The sequence below is a fragment of the Mus pahari genome, chromosome 8 (genome assembly GCF_900095145.1).
Source record: "Mus pahari chromosome 8, PAHARI_EIJ_v1.1, whole genome shotgun sequence".
In the NCBI taxonomy this organism is placed as follows: Eukaryota; Metazoa; Chordata; class Mammalia; order Rodentia; family Muridae; genus Mus; species Mus pahari.
Genome location: NC_034597.1, coordinates 60,338,016 through 60,360,375, shown reverse-complemented (window position 1 = coordinate 60,360,375; position 22,360 = coordinate 60,338,016). Strand labels below are relative to the sequence as shown.

The window sequence follows — 22,360 nt, the reverse complement described above, 5'->3', positions numbered from 1 at the left end:
TTTCTTATCTATACGTAAAAAGGAACTTCAAAATGGAAACCTTACTCCTGTGTGTGAATGTGCCCATGTGGCCATGTGTGGGCAGGGCCGGGATCAACTCCTGTGTTGTTCTCAGATGCTGTCTACCTTGGTTTTTGAGCTGGAATCTCTTACCAAGCTGGGCTGGCTGGCCATCAAGCTCCAGGGATCTCCCTGTCTCTGTGGGCCGTGCTAGAAGTACAAGCATGTGCCACAGCGGGTGGCTTTTCACACGGGTTGGGGTGGGGATTTCAAACTCAGCTCCTCAAGCCTGCACTGCAAGAGCTTCACCACTTGAATCCTCTCCAGACCACAGTGACCTGATAAGCAACTGCCTCAGTTAGGCCCCTAACAGTGCGTGCTGGTAAGTCTTGTTCCTTGGGAAGTTCCTGGTTTCTGTGCTATAGGACATGGTGCCCACAACTCTCAGTTTCTTCTTGCTGCAAGTTCAACATAACAAAACCAAGTGTGTAGATGCAGCTTAGTTTGCTGACTCGAATTCAGCCAGTCATTCTAACAAGATTCAGATGTCATCAGGGAGTCTATTTAAATCACAAGGAGAAAAAGCACACAGGGGCTCTGGCTCCCTGGATGACATTTATTTTCAGCAACCATCTGTGCCAAAATGTGCGACAGCAGGCTGCCTAACCTGGAAAGTAGACACACGCGTGCTTCCCAAAACAACAATTCTTAGTTTAAAAGAAATCTATCAATAAAAAACAACAACAACAAAACATTTAAAGGTGCTCCCTTAGTTTTGTAATCCCGAACTGTAAACCATCTCAGGCACAAAGCACTCTCCTGGGCTGTTCACAGTGTGCACCACGTAGAGCAGTGTTTTTCAACCTGTGGTCCCGACCCCCAGAATGACCTTTCCATAGGGCTCGCCTAAGACTATATCCATATCAGATATTTACATTATGGTCCATAACAGTAGCAAAATTAGTTATGAAACCATAAAATGACTTTTATGGTAGGGGGGTTCACCACATGAGGAACTGTATCAAGGGTCGCAACATCAGGAAGGTTGAGAACCACCGACCTAGAGGGAAACTCAATACTGGAGAAAACGGAACACTGAAGTACGAGAAATGCTTTAAGTAGCGGCAATTTTGCTGCTTTGCACATTATCACACAGGACTCCCGAGTGGAGATGGTGTCCTTTTTAAAGCTTGGCACTTGCCTTTTAGGTATCTTGCTGACACATGCTTCTCATAAGGAACACTATTCCATATAGACTTGGGTCAAAATGAGTGTCTGTGTAAGGCTGCTTACACTGCAGTGCGCCGGGGTTGGTAACAGTGGACAGTGACCTGCCTTAGGGTGGCCAGGCGGAGACCAATGACACCGGCCTTAAGCCGCCAGCTTCTCCATCACCTATGCCTGAGGTGGGAGCTCAGCTAAAGCCAGAGGTTTAGGTATGAAATGTGCACAGCCCGCAGGGTGCGAATCTAGGTCTTCCTTTTCCTATCAAGTACCCAAAATCCAAGAATAGCCCCGGGTGGTTTAGAATGCAGCCACTGGGAATAGCGTAGAGTGAGTGTGAATTAATTCACTGCTGTCTCTTGGTCAGGAGTTGATGCAGGATGTGCTCATTTGACAAATCTTCCTAGCAACCTCCCAGGCCAACATCTTCTTTCTATTCCAGAGGTGCAGCTCTCTGGCTTCCTGGCCAGCTCGTGGGTGACAGGAATCCCTGTCCCAAAGCAGCTTTATCCTTGGCTATCTCTCACTCGTGACCATCTTCAGAGCACAGGGTGGCCTTCTACATGGTATCAACAGCAATGAGAAGCTGCAGGCCCCCTCTGAGCAGGGATTCCTCTGACTCTGAACCCCCTCAGCACTGTGTGAGCTTCCTAATGGGTTTTTGTAGTTGTTCTTAAAATCTGGGGAAGCATAGATTTCCTGATTTGGAAAAACAAAACAAAATAAAACAAAACCAAACAACAGGCAAAACGGACCTTGGAAGTCATCGACATGCAAATCGAAATGTCTTAAGCAGATGTTTTAAGATTGACATGTGGTTACTTCACATCTGGGGACGGAACAGTAGCTCGAACAGCAGCTTGCTGAGTGACAACGCTGCAACTTGTCTGCCTTGTGGCAGCAGATCCTTCTCACAGGCAGTGTTTGAACCTGCAATGACCCTGTGGGCTTCTGTGTTAGAGGCTAGGCCCCTGACTCTGTGTTAGGGGAGACAGAGGAATTGTAAGATGGGGCTTAAGCAGGATGTTCTCAGGTCACTAGGGTGTGTACCTAAAGGGGAGTGTGTCCCCCACCCCTTGCTCTTGGCTGAGAAGCAGTGGCTCTGTGCTAGCCCTTGCTCTTGCCATACTGTGCTGTCTTAGCACTGGACCCAAACAGGGCCAAGAACCACAGGACACCTCTGAAACTGTGATAAAGGAAACCTTTCTCTTTGTAAGCTGATTGTCTCAGAATTTGTTGTAGTAACAGGAAGCCAACACAACAACGGCCAGCAAATTTTTCTATAAAGGGACATTTGTAAATATTTCAGATCTTATAAGCCAGGAAGTCAGCCTCTGGGTGTTTGTCGTATGGATTAGATTGCAACCTGCCTTGAAATCTTTATGCTTTTGCCTCAGCCTCCCCAGGCTGGGATTGCAAGCGTGTGCCACTTTGCTTAACTTTTTTTTTCTATTTAAAAAAAAAACAAATTTTTTCCCTTACGATGGTACTGGCTGGGCACTTCCTATGTAGATCAGGCTGGCCTTGAACGCACAGAGATCTGCTTGTCCCTGCCTCACAAGGGATTAAGAGTGTGCATGTTAAGTCCTGCTAAAACAATCCTTTCAGAAGCTGGAAATAATGTTCTTAGCTCAAAGGCTAAGCTCTGCAGTGGTTATGAGGTCTTGCTTCAGAAGCTATCAGATAATCACAGGCAGTGCAGTGTGGCCCTGGGCACCCTAGTCAGGGGAACACTTTGAAGATTAAGGTTTGTCTTTGCAGCAGGGATCCTGTTACAGACTGAAAGCCTAGTGCCTGCTTGTTCCCATTCTGTCCCCAAACTGCAAGAGCAGGACCAGACCAGCATCTTCTCTATCTAAAGTAGAGGAAGGACATCTTAAAGAAGGCAGGTTTCAGCAGGTTCTTATACTGGCTTTTCCTTGTCTTGGCTGTGAAGGCAGATGCCCCAAACGCAAGGTGGTGTTTACGCATTTTCAGATTATGGGCATCACCATTCCTCCTGCCTGGCATCAGGAGAGAGGTGCAAAAAAAGTCTAACACCACCCTTCCTCTTCATCGTCAAGGCCACAGACAGGTCACAGGACACACACACACATACACACACACACACATACACAGAGAGAGAGAGAGGGGGGGGAGGAGAGGGAGAGGGAGAGGGAGAAAGACAGAGACAGAGAGAGACACACAGAGAGATATATACACATACTGGCTCAGAAATTCAAGGGAAATATGCCAGCATAGTGACAGCTAGGACTCCAATGACTGGCTCACCTGTGGCAGGATTAAAGCTGCTGGTGGCTTCAGAAACTAACCCTCTCAAATTTACAGAATATTTATTCCATTACATGTCCCCTGGAGCATGATCCGTACAGAGGCTAATGCCATGCCCCTATCCTCCACTGGTGTCTTTCATCTACAACAGTCACATTGAAGAGATGAGGAACTTGGGTTTCTTTCATAAATGTGAAGTCTTTAAGTGGTTGATGTGACATGGACCACACCTTTTCTCTAAGGGTGACAGGGCTTTAGAGTCACCGTTCTTCTCTCTCTCAGTTTTAAATAAGCAGCTGAAGGTTCTCCAAATACCCATCTACTGCCAACTACTCCCACTTAGGTGTTCTGGACGTAGGAAGGGTGTGCATCACCACCACTACCAAAACAAAACAACCCCATGTACAGGGATCCCCCACATTTCTCACCTAAATCAACAGCATAAAAACAAACGAGCAAATGAACGAACGAATGAATGAACAAATGAATGAGTGAAGCTCCCACCAGCCTCACATGTCCCTGGTTGTCCTTTTCAGGTTTCTGCTTAAAATGTCAAGTTTGTTTTCAACGTGTGCGTTTATTTCTTATTTTAAATTCAGGCTCTTCCACGGTGTGGGCTTACAGTGGCATTGCCAACGACAGCTGCAACCACAGCGTGACAACAAGGACTGTCAAGCAATGTGTGGGGTGTCCTGAAGAAAAACTGAAGAGATCTGAAGAGTGGGGTGGCAGCTCGGAAGAGGAAGAGCCTGGAGCAGCTCAACCGCACAGACCTTCGGCTCCGAGGCGCTGGGCGCCTGCAGGGCACACTTGGCTCTCTCTCAGACCACTGAACCGGGGGAACTTTAAAAACTTTCTGGTTTAAAAACAAACAAACAAAACAAATGAACACTCAAACAAACCCCAAGGCCACTCTGAGAGGGCAAGCACGGCTGAGAGGGCCACAGAGATCCGGAGCACAGGGCAAGCACGGCTGCTTTACAGATGTGTGCTCGCCTGCAGCAGGGCACGGCTCGCCTGCAGCTCTCATCACTCTTCAGTGTCACCTCCCTGTGCCACCATCTTGTCAATTTTTCCTATGAAAGACTTAAGTCTTAAATCTGTCAAGAAAACACCGATGGTGACAGACCTGAGCAGCAAATAAAACCAAACGCCTCCCTTCTAAGTGAGGTGTCTGGAGAGCAAAGAGGGTATAACTCACGGCTTGGTTCTGTCCCAGGACACTCTGAAGTGCCACCCACACTGCTGGGAACCTGCCGCTGTCCCCTTGCACATGCATCCAAGTGCGTGTGCTGAAAGTGCAGCATGTCCTACCAACCTTACTGATGTGCGGCAGAGTGAACTCCCTGTTCCCACTCCTCCGGTTAAAGCTGTGTTCACAATGGTAGTACCTCTAGACAGCAGGGTTTACAATCAGAGGGTTTTTGTAACAGAAAGGAAAGGGGCAAACAAAACCGTCTGAGCATACAAGAAACCCTGAGGTGAAAATGGCTTTTCCTGTAGAGTCTTCTTCAGGCTGACGCAGTGTCTGTCACAAGGGCCCAGGGCCCTTCTGGGAGGGCAGGCCTTCCTCCATCCACAGAGAGCCAGTGCGGGGCGCCCTGCGGTGGATGCGCCGCAGCCGCAGCAAGTAGAGGAGGATGGACAGAAGGACGACCAGGAAGCAACCGGAGAACAGATAGTGGTTGTAGACGAAGGACACGCCCCGCCAGTGTGCGTGGCCAGCTCGGAACACCTCCTGCCGGATGTCTCTGTGGCACAGAGACAAACAGAAAGGACAGTGAGAAGGTGCCAGGCAGGGTCTGCTGTTCCTGGCTTTCCTTACATTCAGACCAGGGGACGGCAAGCCTCAAGTGGGTTCCCTGTCAACTATGTTGTTAACATTCAGACAATGACATGTGGAAGCATGTGCTTAAAACCCTAGTGTTACCATTTCATCAACACACACTTGATAAATGTAGGTACCAGGGTTTTCTTCTTACAAGGAAGTTAATGGGGCCAACACATTCATGTGGAACTTTGTGTAATAAGTAACAGCTCCTAAACAGAATTTTTGGAGCTGACTCAACTTAAAATAGTAGATAAATAAAGTTTTAAATGTGGTCATTTGAGCTAGGTCTTCGAACTTGAATAAAGAAAGCTGTATGTCTTTATGTGACCAAGTGTGGACTGGAATCTAGTATCTCCTTTGGTCATGAATCTACACAGACAATGACACAGTCTTAAAAGTATTAGTGACACTTTGGGGCTAAGGAGGATGACTGATGCTTTGGGCCCACTATGAAGGCCGACGCCTCAGCTGTCAGTTATCACCATGCCAAAGGAACAGACATGGTGGTTCTGCTACCAGACATTGCAAGACAGTGCGTTCATAAAGATGTACTCCTATATCACAAGTCTGTCTGCTACCACAGTGTCACAAATGTGCTTCAATCCAACGGTTTCTTTTGCAATCCTAGACACTGTACTATCACAGAAGGAGCCTGGAGCCATAAGGATCACCACTAAATGGACCCTTCTGCGGGGGTTAGGGACAGACAAATGGGACACAGGGTGGCAGCACAGAGAGTTGTTATGTTGTGGGAGAAAAGGAAGCCCCTGGGGAGGGAGATGGAGAAGACCCAAGTTAACTAACCAAAGTCAACTAACTCAAGTTAGTTAGTCTGGCTAGCCTCACAGCTCTGCCGCATCCACAGAATACAGCCACCAGGAGGCAGCGTGCTTCAGAGAACCACGCCTGTGCCTCTCCCAAGCCTACCTCAAGGGCAGGAAGCGGGTCCGGTAAAGGATGGCCCCCAGGGTCCACTGCACTTCCTTGTCGTACACCTGCAAGGCCGTCTTCAGGTTTTTGTAGGTGACAGGAAAGGAGAAGCCTCTGTGGAACACCTCGAACATCCAGGCTGATTTGAAACACTGATACCTACGGACGCCACGCACAGGCACAGGTCGGCCAGGCACCAGACAGACTGTCCCCAGCTTGCAGCAGGCCAGCTCTGAGAAGGCAGCACATGTGGCTGCTATGTGATTATTGAGCTCAGGCTGTAGCCCTACACAGAGGGCAGTTTACCCGTCAGAACTGACTAGCCTGAAACAGCATCTCTGAATGGCTTCTGTGGGATGCTACCCTCCACATGCCTTCAGCACGCCATCACTTACTGAGCAAACGCTGCCACGTTCCACCTCCTGGAGACCCCAGCCTCTTTATGAAGAAGGAAAAGGCAGGAGGGTTCTTTCCGCCTAGCCTCGATGTTTATTAGAGCCCCTCCCCCTTTACGAAGTGCTGGACTAAGTATGTGATAAATAATAGTAATAAACGATAAGGCTCTGTCACTGCCCAAGTGTCAAACAAAGGGATCTTATAAACCATATCATTAATGTCCTGGGGAGTCAGGCTGTGGGAACAGGGAAACTGAAAGGGGCAGCATTCCATACAACTCTGATGTTCAGAGCAAACAGGGATAAAGGGGAATTTCTGTGCAAAGATTTCAAAACTGAGCAGAAAGCCCATAAGAAAAACATGTCCCACTTGAAAGAGGCTGAGGGTACAGAAGGACAGCTGATAAGGAGGGTTACCCGACAGATTAGGACTCGAGTGTCCACTACTTACTTTAGTCGATGGAGGTCGGCATGAGAGGCATAGAGTCCTCGGTCAAAGCGTTCCCGCAGGATCGACCACTTTGTTGCACAGTAATCCTGGAAACAGTTTCACCCCAAATAAATCATCCCTTATTAAAGCTTATTAAAACAGCCTTTCCACTTACAAACGTCTTACCAAGTTCATATTCATAACAAGCACAGGAAACACACGCGCAGAGCAATGTCTGTGTAGTCAACTTGAGCCTGGGCTCCGTGAGTCCCTGGAGACCACAAACTGTGCTTGCTGTTTACGAAAATCCTCCCACCACCAACCTCCCCAAACCGTTTAGTTCTCCCATCGACACAGCACCAGAATAAGCTCTGCCAAAGTGAAACTGGTTTTGGCCTGTTCAAACTGCGCCCTTGGGTTTGGAGCAGACTTAGCACGGGGGAGGACAGTGACAGAGAAGTCACTTGGGGTGACTGCTCACACCCACTAACACTGTCCTCCTGAAGGCACTGACCTCCCAGCAGGACTCCTCACCTCTCTACTCGGTGGGAAGCTGGTGCTGAGAGAAATGCTGTGACAGGGAGCACCAGGGGATGCACTTGGCCTGAGGCAAGGAAAGACATCAGGAATGGAGACACCCAGGAGAGAGAGAGAGAGAGAGAGAGAGAGAGAGAGAGAGAGAGAGAGAGAAAGAGGGGGGGCGTTGGGGGGTTCACAGTGTGAGGCCATGCTGCTCACCATGCTGAGAGGACTCTGAGCCAGGGTAACAGGCTGACACCAGTGGAATTCAGCCTGTGAAATGGCTGAAGACTTTAAATAGTACAGCAAGGTGACTGCATGAAAGCTTCAGAGTGACATGCAGGTGAGCCCCAGAGAGACCAAACACAGAGGACCTATTGGACAGCTCCTGGTGAGCCAGAGGATTGGCAAGGACAGTGAGAGTAGGACAGGAATCAGGGATCGACTTGAGGAGTACTCATGAGAGAAACTGTCACTGATTATAAGGGTGGGAGGGGGTATCAGAAAGAGAGAGGCAGAGGGTTCAGGACACTGCTCAGCGAGACAGCATTGCCCAGCATGTATGAGGCCTGGGACTCTATCCCCAGCACTATAAATAAAATCATACAAGAGCCATGCCTAGAGGAAGGGGACTGGATGGCTGGTAGATCAACTAAGATGGCATAAAACAGACAGACAGAGAAAACTGGATTTGTTTAGAATCATGAAACTCAATGGGTTAGGATCAGAGACTGAACGTCAGCAGCCAGACAACCACAGCACAGAAGGGACAATCAATGAATTGATGAACCTGAAGGGCAATGGGTTATGGCTGAAAGAGAAGAGCCATCAAGGCTAATGACATTCGACAGAGCAAACCTCTGTCAAAGAGGGAGAGCAGCGGGAACAAGATCCTAGGTGTGTCCTGGCTGCTATGGGGGTGGGTGGCTGCTGAAAGGATTTTGAGATGTGGCAACCAAAAGTCAACTCAAGACTTTGTTGTGTACATTCCTGGTGATAATACCGTTAGTAGAGCTTAGACTTTCTTCTGTGATTGCTTCCCACAGGACAAGTGAAGGGAAAGGACATCCAAGGATTCACTACAAATGTTTCCCTGCATGAAGACAGAGGCAGGACCTGCAGCCCTCACGGTCTCTGCACAGCACAGACTTTCTCGGCACATTACCTTGGCGGCTTTAGTAAATTTAGCAGCATTGTAGTCTCCCCCCATTCGCAAGACATCCTCGGTGCAATAGTAGAACTCAGAGAAGCCATAGAATTCACTGTTCTGGAAGTGGATTGGGGGCTGGTAGACGCCATTGAGGGAAGTCTGTGTCTCATTGGTTTTGTTCATGAAAGGCTGGAGGGTCTCTCGACACAGGTCAAAGTCTCCTGTCCCCCGAAGGTACAGGGTCTGCCCGTTTTGCTGGATCTCATCTTTAATGTCCAGAGGCAAGCAGGGATCCAGGAATGGAGTGTCAGGAGTCAGACCAGTCTGTTTCCCCAGGAGCCTGTGGCCCAAAGAATCATTTACCATGAGATCTATGCTCCATCAAATGTGCTTTGGACAAGTGACTGCAAACCAGTGTTCTAACACAGGTCCCACAGAATTGAGTGTGGGAACACAAAGGGTTCCAAACAAAGTTAGAAAAATTGTCACACAACCCTGTTGCAGAGATCCACAACATAAATTTATCCACATACATAAATAAGCATGTCAAGTCCAGTTAAACAAGGAGTGAGATGACCCGCCTTTTTTTGACAGTGGAAGTGATGCTAGTATCGGGTACTATGGACTCCCAGGTCTGCCTGTGTTGGGTACTAAGGACTCCCAGGTCTGACTCTTAGGAGTTGAACCCTGATGGAGTAACTTGCCCTCACTGACAGTTTTTTCTAACAAGCCAAGCATTCCTCCCATCAGGGTTACTCATAATATACTGGAGTTCAATCAACAATGGTCTTTGCCATAAAACTATTTACTTTAAAGAAATGAACTACCACTATAAGTGACAAAGACAGGTATGAATTTCAAGGCTCAATTAATGGCATGCTTATAACTATCAGGAATTTCGAGCAGCTAAAAGCGTGTCTCATACTACTATTTCTGTGTTCTGTCTAGCTTAGGAGTGCCACTGGACTATACATTATACAAAACTTAAAAAAAAAAAGATTAACAATAAAATCCAATTAGTAAAACTCGGGAGTCAGAAGAAAGTGTTTAATAAATCTATGAAAGTAAGATTCTAATCTATATTTCTATTTAAAAATTTTAAGGCTATTATGAAAAATAACTATAACAAAATGTTCTAGACACAAATTTAAAACAAAAAGCAAGCACCATGGGTCTACTGCTGTTATAATGAATACCTATTAATTAGCTTTTAAGGTAATCAGAGAATTTATGGATGTGAACTTTGGCTAAACTCATACCAAGTAGCTCCAACTTGGTCTTTATTAAGTTTTAGGCCCTCACGGATTTATTAAGACTAAATTGGCCAGGCTGGAAAGATAATTCAGTGGTTACGAACTGGTTGCTCTTCTAGATCTAGGTTTGATTGCCAGCACCCACATGGAGGCTCACCTGTAACACCAGTGCCAGGGGATCTAGTGCCCTCTTCTGGCCCTCACGGATACTGCTTACATACAGTGTACAGACATAAGTGTAGGCAAACACCCATACACATAAAAATAACTAATACAATTTTTGAAAATGTTTAATTGGCCAAGTAAATATGCTATTACTTAGCTCTAAAATGATCATTTCACCTTTAAAACATTCTATCAAAACAAACAAACCAGATACAGGAAGAGCAAGGTGTCTTACATACCCAGACTCTGTCCTTCTGATCCCAAGCCATCTGTCTGTTCTGATGGGCATACTTCAAATAAGTAACTGGTACACTGTGAAGCTTATTACTATATTCATTCATTTATTGATTGGATTTTTCTCAAGACAGGTTTTCTCTGTGTATCCTGTCTGTCCAGGAGCTCTCTCTGTAGACCAGCATGGCCTCAGACTCACAGAGCTCTGCCTGCCTCTGCCTCCTGAGTGCTGGGATTCAAGTGCACATCACCACTGCCTGGCTTTAGTTTTTGTTAAAGACAGGGTCCTGTAGTTCTGTGTGGCCTGAAACCACGCAGAGTAGGATGGCCTCAGACTCACAGAGGTTCTTGGTCTCCCACAGGGTAGAACTCAGGGCTTGTACCCCCACGCCCAGCTAAACTCACACTCTGACAGGAGTGATGCCCTTTCCTGTTGTTCTTTCACATATTTTTCAACACCAGAATTTCACACAAACTCAGTTTTTTAAAGTTTCCTCTCATAAAATTGTGGAGTTTTTAGTTTTATTTAGGTTTGTTTTTTGAGATAGGGTCTTAATAGGCCTCAAACTAATGACGTAATGATTTACAGGCATGTACCATCAGACCCAGCTTAAAAATATTTTATTATCCTAAAATTACTTCAAGGTATTTCTTTACTCTCAATCCCCTTCCACTGTGGTTCTCAGCGACAGTGCTCAGTAGTACCTCTAGAACATTCCTTATTTGAGACTTTCTGAGGTCAAGGGCAGCGGCTGGTGTGAGCCTCACAGCGTCGGCAGTGTGGCATCACCGTCTGCACTTTCTCACACCTTTGCTCCCAGTCACTCAGGAGCAACTAAGTTATCTAAGTGACAGTGGGGGTCCCCCTCTATCAGATGGGTGGGACGGGGGCTGGTGGCAGGACCCTGAGGACCCCTCAGTCCTTCTAGCATGGGGCAGCTAAAAAGCAGGTACTTGACCTGAATCTAGTTTTGATGAGGAGCCTGCTGAGGTGCGGCAGGGGCTGTACCTGTTTTTCTGAACTGTGCTGGCAAATAGTCTGTCCTCATATCTCTGCCGGGCAGCATTACCACCAAACCCAAGAAACGTGGCCACATAGACGCGGTACACATGCTCAGTCTGGTGGGCATCACACCCCAGGTTGAATTCAGCTAACAAGTTTTTAGCTACTTCTTCCTGTGGGCACAAGGACGACACATTTCGGTATTTTAAAGAAACTTTAGCTCCAGTTAAAAAAGAAGGGTCTAAAAAGAGTTATATTAGGGGCAGCAGATTCTCTCTCCACCTCCCAAGGATGCGCTAAGCCTTGTTCCTAATGCAGTATGATTCTAACCGAGGGAACTGCAGCTCCTGCACAGGTGTGATATTAGGACTTTCTGAAAAGGAGGTCAGAACTAAATAGTTCCTCCTCTCTGACCCACAGATCTATTTATGTTATCTCCTGCTGTGGACATCGACCCAAACACAGGAATGTACCGAAAGACACATTTATTTAAAAAAACAAAAACAAAACAAAACAAAAAACGAAAAAGAACTAGCCTCTGAGTGTCAACATTAAGGGAGGTTAGGTTAATGGCAGTCGTCAGTTATAGAGGGATGGACTGTGAGTCCAGGGGGAGTTTTTACTCTCCTCTTTGCTCTAAGCTTTCTTTGTAGTTGACTACTTTACAATGAAGGGAGAAGGCAGGCAAGGCAGCCTCTAGAGGTATATCAGGGATGGGAAGTAGGAAACACAGGCTCAAATACTTGAATGTCTTTTTCTTTTCTTCTTGTTTTTATTATTATTATTATTATTATTATTATTATTATTATTATTATTATTACTATTATTTTGGTTTTTCAAGACAGGGTTTCTCTGTGTAGCCCTGGCTGTCCTGGGACTCTGTAGACCAGGCTGGCCTTGAACTCAGAAATCCACCTGCCATTGCCTCCCAAATGCTGGGATTAAAGACGTGTACCACCACTGTCCGACTTTGAATTTCTAAAGCACTTTTACAAGGGGCAATGGAGCCTTCTTAGCTTGCACCAGGGGCTGAGTGTTAGGCACAGAGCAGTCATTCAATGGCCGTGGTGTTGGGACTTTTCATAAGAGACTGGCTCATAGAAGCTACAGGACCAGTATGAGGTCACACAGCTAGGAGGAACAGGGTGACACTGCCAGTTAGGCTGGTTCAGCTCCATTGCTTAACTCTGACCAACCACCTGGTACATGGTCCCTACTGTGGGGGAGACAATGTAGGAGGTCATACTTCGGTGTCAATTTACATCTGGATAGAAACAGTAATGAGAGACGTGGTGATTTTGGGAAACATGAAAATGGCCCTGTTGTCCTTTTGGGAAGGCACAGCCTGCCTAGGACCACAGACCCTGACAGGGCACTGAAGGGCTGGAGGAAGGATGGGATGAACCAGATGTGGAGTACTGGGTACCAACCTCACTATTTCCCAGAACAGTTCAAAACCAAAAACGATTGTGCTGGTCATAACTTCCTAACAATATATAATGCTATATTATCTTTTAAAAGTGACTGAAGTGAAAATGTAAACAAAAGCCCAGGCATGCGACTGACATATACACCAGAGAAAAACTCTTTCAGAAAACAAACCAGCTAGTCTCAATGTACAAACGCAATCGGCTTGGCTGAGGCCTGCCTCTTTCTCCCGCCTCCTTCCTCCTGGGTTGACAAGGTGAACCTCAGCAAGCAGAGTGGGGATGTGTCCAGACTCAGGAAACAAAACAAAGATGGATGGAGACATGTTAAATGAAAATGGAACCAAACAGAAGGCAGTCTGTCCAGATAATAACCTGCTGTGAGGAGGCAAAGCTTACAGTTTGGGGGACTTCGTACGCTATCTGGGTAGACACGCCTCCCATGTCGAGAACACCAGCCGTCCTTTTCCGTACGATGGCCTCGCTGCTCTCGCTGCCGGGAATGTTGACTTCCACAACTGCCTCGTCATCTGGAGAGAGAAGTGTCCCTTCTCTTTAAGTGCTGCTTTGAAGAACACCCACGCCACTCCTCCCCATGGACTGCAGCTCTGCTCGCCGACCCTTGGCACTGAGCTATCCCGTAACTCTTAGCCCCTTCCCTGCCCCTGGGTTGACCGTAATATGTGGCTGTAACTTCCAACCAGATGGCTAGTGGAAACATGGCACTTACCCTCCTCAATATGCTCAAACCGTCCGAGGACAAAATTAATGCCGATCCAAGCATACACACCTAGACATTTCAGAGCAGAATGAAGAAAAAAAATTCAGTTTTAAATCTCTCATCAATTTGGTCTCTGTAAGCTGTCTCATTTGTTTTAACCCCTGACAGCTTGAGGCAGAATCACCAAATAACACATTTCTGCTGTTTTATTTTGCCCTAGTGGTTTTATAAGAACTTTCAATTTTAAAGCTTATACTTTATATCAGATGTGTTGAGAATGTAAATTCCACAGTGATTCAACACTAACTTCCTCTCATCTTTCTTTCCTGCATCTTTGTCACCCACACAGCTACCAAGTCTCAGCCTATACCTGCCAACGTTCCCTACCACCCATCTCTATCCATTCCCACTGCTCCCTTGATTTGTGTCATTACACAGTGGAGGCGACAAGCTAATCAATCTCCGATAGCAGCCTCCTCTAGCCTATCCTGTTGGGCTGGGCCAAAGAACAATGTCTGCAGCAGCAGGCTGATAACTCAGTATGTGTCCAGCTTCCCCATCACCACCACCGTTCCATAGGGCCATGATCTGACCAAGTGAAAGCCTGTGCTGGTCCACAGTGGCACCCCTTCCCGCCTGCAGCAACAGTTCTCAGAACATCTCTAGCTGGGCAGAGGGGAGGAGAGATGTCTTTGTCTTTCACAGTCCCAGGGTATTTTTTTTTTTTTTTTTACTTCCTTTGGGTGCCGGAAGTGACCTCTTACAATTCTGAGGGCCGTACTTGTCTATAAGGAGCTCATGGCTGACCTGCCCAAGTCTGCGTTTCCCGGTGCCTTTCCACAGGAACCCTGGCAGAGGAACAGACACCACACATCTAGATCTCTGCCCCGACATTACCATCTCTCTGACAGGCTGTTTCTCACTCGGGTGGAATCATTTCTCTAAAACAGAACTAATATTTTTTTCAGTTCATCAAAGGCAAGAATTTCTCCTTGGTATCAGTAAGTCAGAAGTTCATGGCCCAGAAGGACCTATCAGCTGGGCAAAGACATAGGCTTCCTCCAGCAGTCTTTTCAAAATACATTCCCTAAATGTGGTGAGGACAGATGGGCTATGTTTAACAATTACTTTTAGGGCTGTACAATAAGACCAGCCATCTAAGAGACTTAGGTAGTCTTTTAAGACTATCGTGAGCGGTTTCCAGTGACTCAATACAATGCACAGTGGGGAGGGTGGCTCTGAAGGCGCTGCTTCCGACACTCCAAACTGATGGTCTGATACCAACCTTCTTGCTTTCCTGAGATGACTTCAGCATGGGAGTCAGAAAACAGGAAGTCATAGTGCACAGGGATGTCGGTCAGGAGGTCCTCCAGGATGGCTTTCTGCTGGCTATAAGGCAATCCCAGAATCTACTGTCAACCCATATCCTTCTTTTTTTTTTTTGAAACAAAAACAAAGACAACTTGCAGCTCTGTTATATCCTACATGAAAGAGTTAGATGTGAAACTAAAGTGATTTCATTGAAAAGATTGCTTATCTCAGAAATGTTCTTTTCAAATGAAAAAGCTATGTGAATCATGTGATTCCCAGCTCAGTGGGTGGAGGGCTTGTCAAGCATGGACGAAGCCCTGAGCTTCATCCCCAGCAGTGTATAAACTGGGCATGGTGGGGTAAGCCCCCAGCCCCAGCACACGGGAGGCACAAGCAGAAGGATTGGACATTTAAGGTCAGGCTCTGCTACATATTTAGCTTGAGGCCAACCTGGTATAGGAGACTCCGCCCCCCCCCCCCCCCCCCCCCCCCAACCCCTGCAAAGTTAACCTTACAATTTATAGTAACAAATAAGTAGATTAAAAGCTCTTTGGTGAGGTCTGCATAAGGGAATAGCTCCGAGACTTGTCCTTACTCAAGAAAAGCTTTTCAAAGTCACAATGAAGCCACTAACGACAGCGATGAGTAGCCACCCTCTTTCCTCCTTTGCAAAGACCACCTGTCCCCCAGGCTGAGGAAGGTCACCTTTCAGGAAGGACTCTCATTCCAGCTGTGCAGAGAATGTAGAGAGGTGTCTCTTTGTGTTTTGCCCGAGGCACGTGTTCTGCAGCAAAGCTCAGAAGTGGAGCAATGTAATCGCTGACTTTTTCTGGAGAGGTAGCAAACTCCGAGATGCCTGCAGAGACGGACAGTCGGGTTAGCAGGGATGCCATGGAGCTAAGAGAAACTGTCTTCAGTGTGCTGAAGCTCGGAGAGATTCAGGCTTCGCTCTGTATTCTCCTAGTTTTGCCTATTCCTCTACTTCCACACTGCTGTGTGGCACGAAGGGCTCAGGTCCATGCCCTCTTCTCGGTCATCAGGACATCGGTCCGACTGCAGATTCTTGCCCTTGTGAGATGGCCCTTCTCTGCTCAGGCAAACCCCAATGGCTGTAATGCCACCCACATGCCACAGATCTTCAGCTCATACCATCAGTCCCCAGAGCTCTTTCCAACCTTCAGATCAGGTCAAAGTGACTGTCTAACGCACACAGTCACTGCTTGTCCTCACAGACACGGCAAACACGACATGTTCTGCAGCTGGCACTACAGATGTTTCTGATGCCTGCTCCCTACCCTGTGCCCAGGGTGGCATCCAGGGTAAAGTCTCTCCCATGCCCTTGTGCAGACTGCCTTCCACTTTCACCGACCACTTCTGGGCCTGCTTATGCTAGTTTCTTTGGCCACTGCCATCTGCTGCTGGCCTAGTCTAATTCACTGCCTTTCAGTTTCCACCGATCCCTCCACCCCCTACCCCAAGGATGTTTTTGTTTTTGTTTTAAACCCTTCTACGGCTCCTCTAACCGATCCAGACAAACTCAGCTTAGAGATACACAGCTACCCACACAAGGCCCATCCTCACCTCCTTTGAGTCCCTTTCTCTCACTTCAAAGCACTTAACTAATTTCTGCCTCTGCTCGGGCCTTTGGGCCTCAGAGTCCCCCACAGAAAAAGCCTTCTCTTCCTCCACCTCCTTTACCCGGTCAACTTCTGCCTGTCCAAGTCTTCCCTAGCAGAGTCCTAAGGGACACCAGCTCTCCTTACTGCCTGTGCTCAGCCTGTGCCAGCTATGTATCTGTTCATCACACCACATCCCTTAGCTGCCTCATTACAGCTGGTGAAGGGCATGCACTGTGCCTTGTTCGGTTCATATCCCAGCACTCAGGAGTGCCTGGCAGGTGGAGGTGCTCAGGAAGATCTGTTCAATACTTATTAAAAGTGAATGGGAGCTAAGGAGACAGCTCAGCAGTTAAAGCACTGGCTGATCTTGCTGAGGACCTGGGTTTGGTTCCCAGCGCTTACACGGTGGCTCACAACCAACCAGTTCTGGGACTCCAATGCCCTCTTCTGGCCTAAGCACTTGCATATATGCATTCCATATACATACACTCAGGCACACAGACATAATTAATACACACATCTTTAAAAAAAAGTAAATGAGTATTTATAGCTGTCATTGAGCCTACAATATCAAAAAAAAATGGGGATCTGAGAAGTTCTACAATTTCTTGCTTCACAGGCTAGGGAATTGTAGACTTAGAAAGCAAACAGCAGAAAATGGAGTTAAAGGCAAAACTTTAACACACTGAGCTAGTTCAGTGGAAAACTAGATCCCAAACTAACAAAAATCTATTTTTAATATACTTAGAGAGTTGTTTATATTAACACTGAGAGACTAGGAGTCAAACAGCACTGCTATAAAAGTGGTTCACTGATTTCCATCTGGGTAAGGACCATGCTAAGCCGGATCTAGCAGATTCCAGAGTATGCCTCAATGAGGATGTTTTGTTTGGCTGACCCATCCTGTGAGGGGAACCATGCTAAGCCAGCTGTGACCAAGATCCTGGCATATACCTCCGGAGGACTTGAGTTTCACCCCACGGGCTGTGAGAACTAGTCTCCATTAGCAGCCTACTAGGGAAGGCTTCTGCGGAAGGCATACAGCTAGTGCTGGAGGCTGTCATGTGAAGCTCGTCAAAAGGCAAAGTGTTTTACTGAGCTTTAGTTCTGAGGCTCCTGGGAAATGAGCAGTATCAGGTTAACCCTTAAGTTATTTCTAGATTAAGTGTACATACAAACTTAAGGGTCAGAACAATGGAGAATTAAAAGTTAGCATTAAATAAATATCAGAATCTTTGTTTATGGAAATCCACTTCTCAGATGGAGGGTAATAAACTACACTGGTCATTACTTCTCAGTATTCTGTTTTAAGCTCTCTGTGTCACATTATAATTCTCTGTATTTATGGGCACAGTGTGACCACAAGACACATGGGCACACTGTAAAGGCATGAAAGTGAGCACCTAGCATGCTCATCTTTCAGCACGACCTAGCATGCCCATCTCTTTGCACACGGATCATTTCTTTGTGTCTCTCTGACATTTTAAAATATAAATTTATTGAATACTCTGCATTTGATATTTGAGCACTCACACACTAGTGAGAGACAAAACAGAAGTTCAGTGTCTCTGTTATGCTGTAAAGTCTACTGTTTTAAATCAGAGCTTACTGAGTATTAGGTAAGGAAAGCTCATTTTAAAATGTTCCATTCCCACTGCTCCCAAGAGGGCACCAACCACGGACAAGGCAGAGATCCCAAGAAGGCTGGAGACTGTCGCTGCTTAAGCTATTTAATGAGGAAACCAAGACTTGATTTTACACCTCACACTGGCTTAGAAATGATCCTGTCTTTAAAAACTGACTGCATTTACATTCACTTGTTTTGGTTTCTTTTTGTTTGTTTGTTTTGTTTTTTGTTTTTTTAAGACAGGGTTTCTCTGTGTGTCACTGGAACTCACTCTGTAGAACAAAATGGCCTCGAACTCACAGAGATCCACCTGCCTCTGCTTCTTAAGTGCTGGGATTAAAGGCATGTGCCACCACTGCCTGGTTACATTCATTCTTTTTAAGTCCTGAGGTTGCCCTTATAAATAATCTAGAACATAAAAAATTCACCTGGGCAAGTGGAGTTTAGTGACCTGAGGCAGCAGAGTGGTAATTGGAAGCCAGCCTGGGTACCTTAGTAAAATACTGTCTCAAAAATGAAGAGTGCTAGGGAGGGAACTTGCTGGGAGAGCACCTGGCTAGCATATATGACTCGCAGAGTCAATTCCAGCACCATGTAAGAAAGAGAAAGGGGAAAGGGAGGGGGGATGAGGTGGGGGGGGGGAGAAGAGAAGAGAAAGGGTAGGGATGAAAGGAAGGGAGACATCTGGGTAGTAATAACAATACATCCCAATATTTAAACAAATAATATGCTAATATTTAAAGTGTAGATTGTCAAGAGTTATCTGAAAATGTCTGTTTAAGAAAGAGCTACCAACAGGAAAAAAAAAAAAAAAACGAAACCTTCTCAGTAGTGTTAGCAGTGAGTACACAAACCTTCTCAGCAGTGTTAGCAGTGAGCACACATCATGGGGCGACGGTGATGATGACCACAGGTGACAGAAAAGACACAGGCTGTGGATGTGTGATCAAGATAAGGAAATGGAACGCGAAACCAAGCGAAACCAAGCCAGCCGTTATGTTAGGCCCTGCCTTGAACCTGGAAGCAGGGCTAGGCAGTGTGGATTGAGAGGGGAGGTATCGTAGTTAGTGGGATCGCAAAATTACAGGAGCCCAGAACCTGGTTCCGGTCCTCAGCGGTTCCTATCCCATACCGGGCTTAATCTTCATCACCACTGGCTTCCGGTTTTTGTCCCTCATCTGTCTGATGTCCAGCAGATCGTGAGGATTGCCGTTGTGCCGAGGCCAGCAGTAGACAAATATCCGAGACCCACTGCTGCCACAGTCCACCACGATGCCATAGTTCACGCTGGGGTTGTTGGTGTCTGTGGCCTCAACGTCTGTGACTCTGGCCAAGTACCTTGTTTAGAAATACATAAGTGTTATTATTTAAACAGAGCATCGTCCTGCTCTAACAGGGAAGGCTCACTGCAGAAACACCATGTTAGTGACCTCCATGCTGCGTAATGATCTTTCTTGGGCACTCTTTCTATGCCAGATGATGAGTCAAAAGATGACCAAATCAATCCTGCCCACAGGGAACCTCCTACTCAGGTATACACTCACCTCCCCTGAGCACACACCACAGGCTTCAGAGAGATGACTGTCTCCAAAGTGCCAATGTTTACTCAGAACCCAGCTTAAAACAGACGAAAGGGGCTCCTTGACTATCCCAGGGTTCTCTTATAACATGGACTCTGCAGCCAGCTGTCAGGCATTTCCAACAGTCCAATTTAATTTTTTTATTAGATATTTTCTTTATTTACATTTCAAATGTTATCCCCTTTCCTGGTTTCCTCTCCAAAAACCCTGTCCCCCTATCCCCTCCCCCCTCTCCCTGCTCAGCAACCCACCCACTCCCACTTCCTGGCCCTGGCATTCTCCCACACGGGGCATAGAGCCTTCACAGGACCAAGGGCCTCTCCTCCCATTGATGACCGACTAGGCCATCCTCTGCTACATATGCAGCTGTAGCTATGAGTCCTACCATGTGTACTTTTTGATTGGTGGTTTAGTTCCTGGGAACTCCGGGGTACTGGTTAGTTCATATTGTTGTTCCTCCGATGGGGCTACAAACCCCTTCAGCTCCTTGGGTCCTTTTTCTAGCTCACTGGGGAACCTGTGCTCAGTCCAATGGATGGCTGTAAGCATCTACTTCTGTATTTGTCAGGCAGTGGAACAGTCCACTTTATTAACAGGTAGTCAACACAGGTCCAGTTCCCACAGCCATATGTTCCTGTGCCTGTTCAGCCATCACATGATGGTCCAGAGACCGTTCTCTCCTCTGATGATCATTTGCTGTGAGTCTAACCATGAGTTACCTCCGGGAGGTGATCAGATTAGGAGAAGGGGACATCAGAGCGACCCCACCCCTTCTTGCTGTGGGAACTGGGACAAGGCCCTCACCAGATACAAACTCTGCTGGCATTTTGCTTTCGGACCCCCAGCTTCTAGAGCAGTGGTTCCCAACCTTCCTCATGTTGTGATGCTTTAATACAGTTCCTCATGTTAGGGTGATACCGTAAAAGTTATTTCATTGCTATTTCATACTGTAATGTTGCTACTGTTATGAATTGTAATATAAATATCTATGTTTTCCAATGGTCTTAGGCGACCCCTGTAAAGGGTCATTCAACTCTCCAAAGGGTTATGACCCACAGGTTGAGAACACTATTTTAGAACTGTGAGAAATACAACTCTTGCAGTCTATAAGCCGCCCAGTGTTCTGGCTGGAACAAAGTCAGCCAGAGGTATGATATTTCTTCTGGAACACAAAGTCTTTATCTCCTACCTTTGAAATTTCTTGTCCTTTGACAGCCACCCATACTTGCTGCGGATTATGACAACAGAGAAGTATAAAAGGGAGACAGCTGCAGCCAGGATGCTAATGACAACGATTTGTCGTAAATTGGTGTTCAGAATTCGAGGACAGCCCACTGGAGAGATGCTAAAATGCCAAGAGGCAGGAAAGAGGCAGGAAATGCCAATCCTGAAATTCCAAAGAAAGAGATTTTAAAGTGACACGCTTGGCTGAGACCTGCGCTCACCTGACCAGTGTTCTGCATGCGCTCCCCTGCTTCCTGGCTGCTGGTGGCTCTACTGAGCATGCTCCACAGTGCTGTTTGGTTATGCAGCACATCACTATAAAATGACTTGATGAGAATGAAGCCCTGCTGGTTATAATACTCCTGTATTATAATATACATATATCTTCCCCCTTTCTTAAGAGTATTACAAAAACACCTGCCTTTTCCCAAAAGGGACTCCCAGTTCATAAGTTTAGCCAGATAAACACATAAATCTATAATGAAATCCAATTTAAGGATGATGGCACCAAAGGGGAACTGAGGATACAGAAACAGCATGCTGTAAGCTACCCCACAAACGGGAGCAGCCTAATGGACCAAACATGGTGCATTAATGAGTCAAAAGCTTAGGAGAAGCGAGATTTTCTTAACATGCAATTCTAATGTAAATTTCTCCCAGATGACCCAGCAATGCAAAAACCAATCTTTCTACAGTATCTCCTTTATGGAGTCAGTAAGGCAACTTGGATGAGTCTCATGATGTTAGAAAGATTCCTCCGAGACATGTTTTACAAACAGAAAGGAGTTCAATGTACGCCACAAAAGAGAGGCAAGCTGTAGAGCCATGAGCAGGTGCCACCTGTAGGTGCACCTCACCATTTCATGGTTTCCATCTTCTTTGTTGTGAGGAGTACTTCATGGACTGAAACCTCTCATTGAAGGAGACAGACTGCCAAACCCTGGACACTGTGTTTCCTGTCACAGGGGTTCTGAGGACACTCCATGCATGTGTCTTCCTCCTCTTCACTTCAGGGGCTCCAGGCAGCTATCCTGTGCTAATTAATATAACATCCAAAGATGCCAACGTGCAGGCCTAAACTGTGGCTCACACTAACCTTTGTCTTTTTTTCCTTGACAAGTGCCCCACTGGGCTCTGCAGGGCCAATGCTTTTAGACTGGTACAACACAACCTCAAACCCTTCTCTCTTGGGATTTAGACTGTCTTCTTTCTCTTTCTCTCTCTAAGATTAATTAATTAATTTTATGTATATGAGTACACTGTAGCTTTTTACTAATGGTTGTGAGCTTTCATGTGGTTGCTGGGAATTTGAATTCAGGACCTCTGCTCGCTCTGGTTGAGCCCGCTCGCTCCGGTCACTCGGCTTGCTCTGGCCCCGCTTGCTCTGGCCTAAAGATTTATATATTATTATATCTTCTGATGCCAGAAGAGGGCATCAGATCTCAT

The 22,360-nt window shown here is 46.5% G+C and overlaps 1 protein-coding gene across 1 annotated transcript in view; it reads right to left on the bottom strand.

The window, feature by feature from the left end:
* Nucleotides 1–4,052: 4,052 nt before the first annotated feature.
* Nucleotides 4,053–22,360, bottom strand: part of Entpd4 (ectonucleoside triphosphate diphosphohydrolase 4) — a 73,634-nt gene continuing 55,326 nt past the window's right edge. Inside the window, exons 3-13 of the mRNA XM_029541345.1 lie at nucleotides 20,880–21,090; nucleotides 19,243–19,448; nucleotides 15,570–15,720; nucleotides 14,839–14,942; nucleotides 13,563–13,622; nucleotides 13,232–13,362; nucleotides 11,412–11,578; nucleotides 8,766–9,090; nucleotides 7,103–7,188; nucleotides 6,254–6,415; nucleotides 4,053–5,246 (exon numbers count right to left, since the gene is read on the bottom strand). Of these exons, the coding sequence (XP_029397205.1) occupies nucleotides 5,027–5,246; nucleotides 6,254–6,415; nucleotides 7,103–7,188; nucleotides 8,766–9,090; nucleotides 11,412–11,578; nucleotides 13,232–13,362; nucleotides 13,563–13,622; nucleotides 14,839–14,942; nucleotides 15,570–15,720; nucleotides 19,243–19,448; nucleotides 20,880–21,090 (1,823 nt within the window). The 3' untranslated portion in view covers nucleotides 4,053–5,026. The remainder of the gene's footprint in view (nucleotides 5,247–6,253; nucleotides 6,416–7,102; nucleotides 7,189–8,765; nucleotides 9,091–11,411; nucleotides 11,579–13,231; nucleotides 13,363–13,562; nucleotides 13,623–14,838; nucleotides 14,943–15,569; nucleotides 15,721–19,242; nucleotides 19,449–20,879; nucleotides 21,091–22,360) is intronic.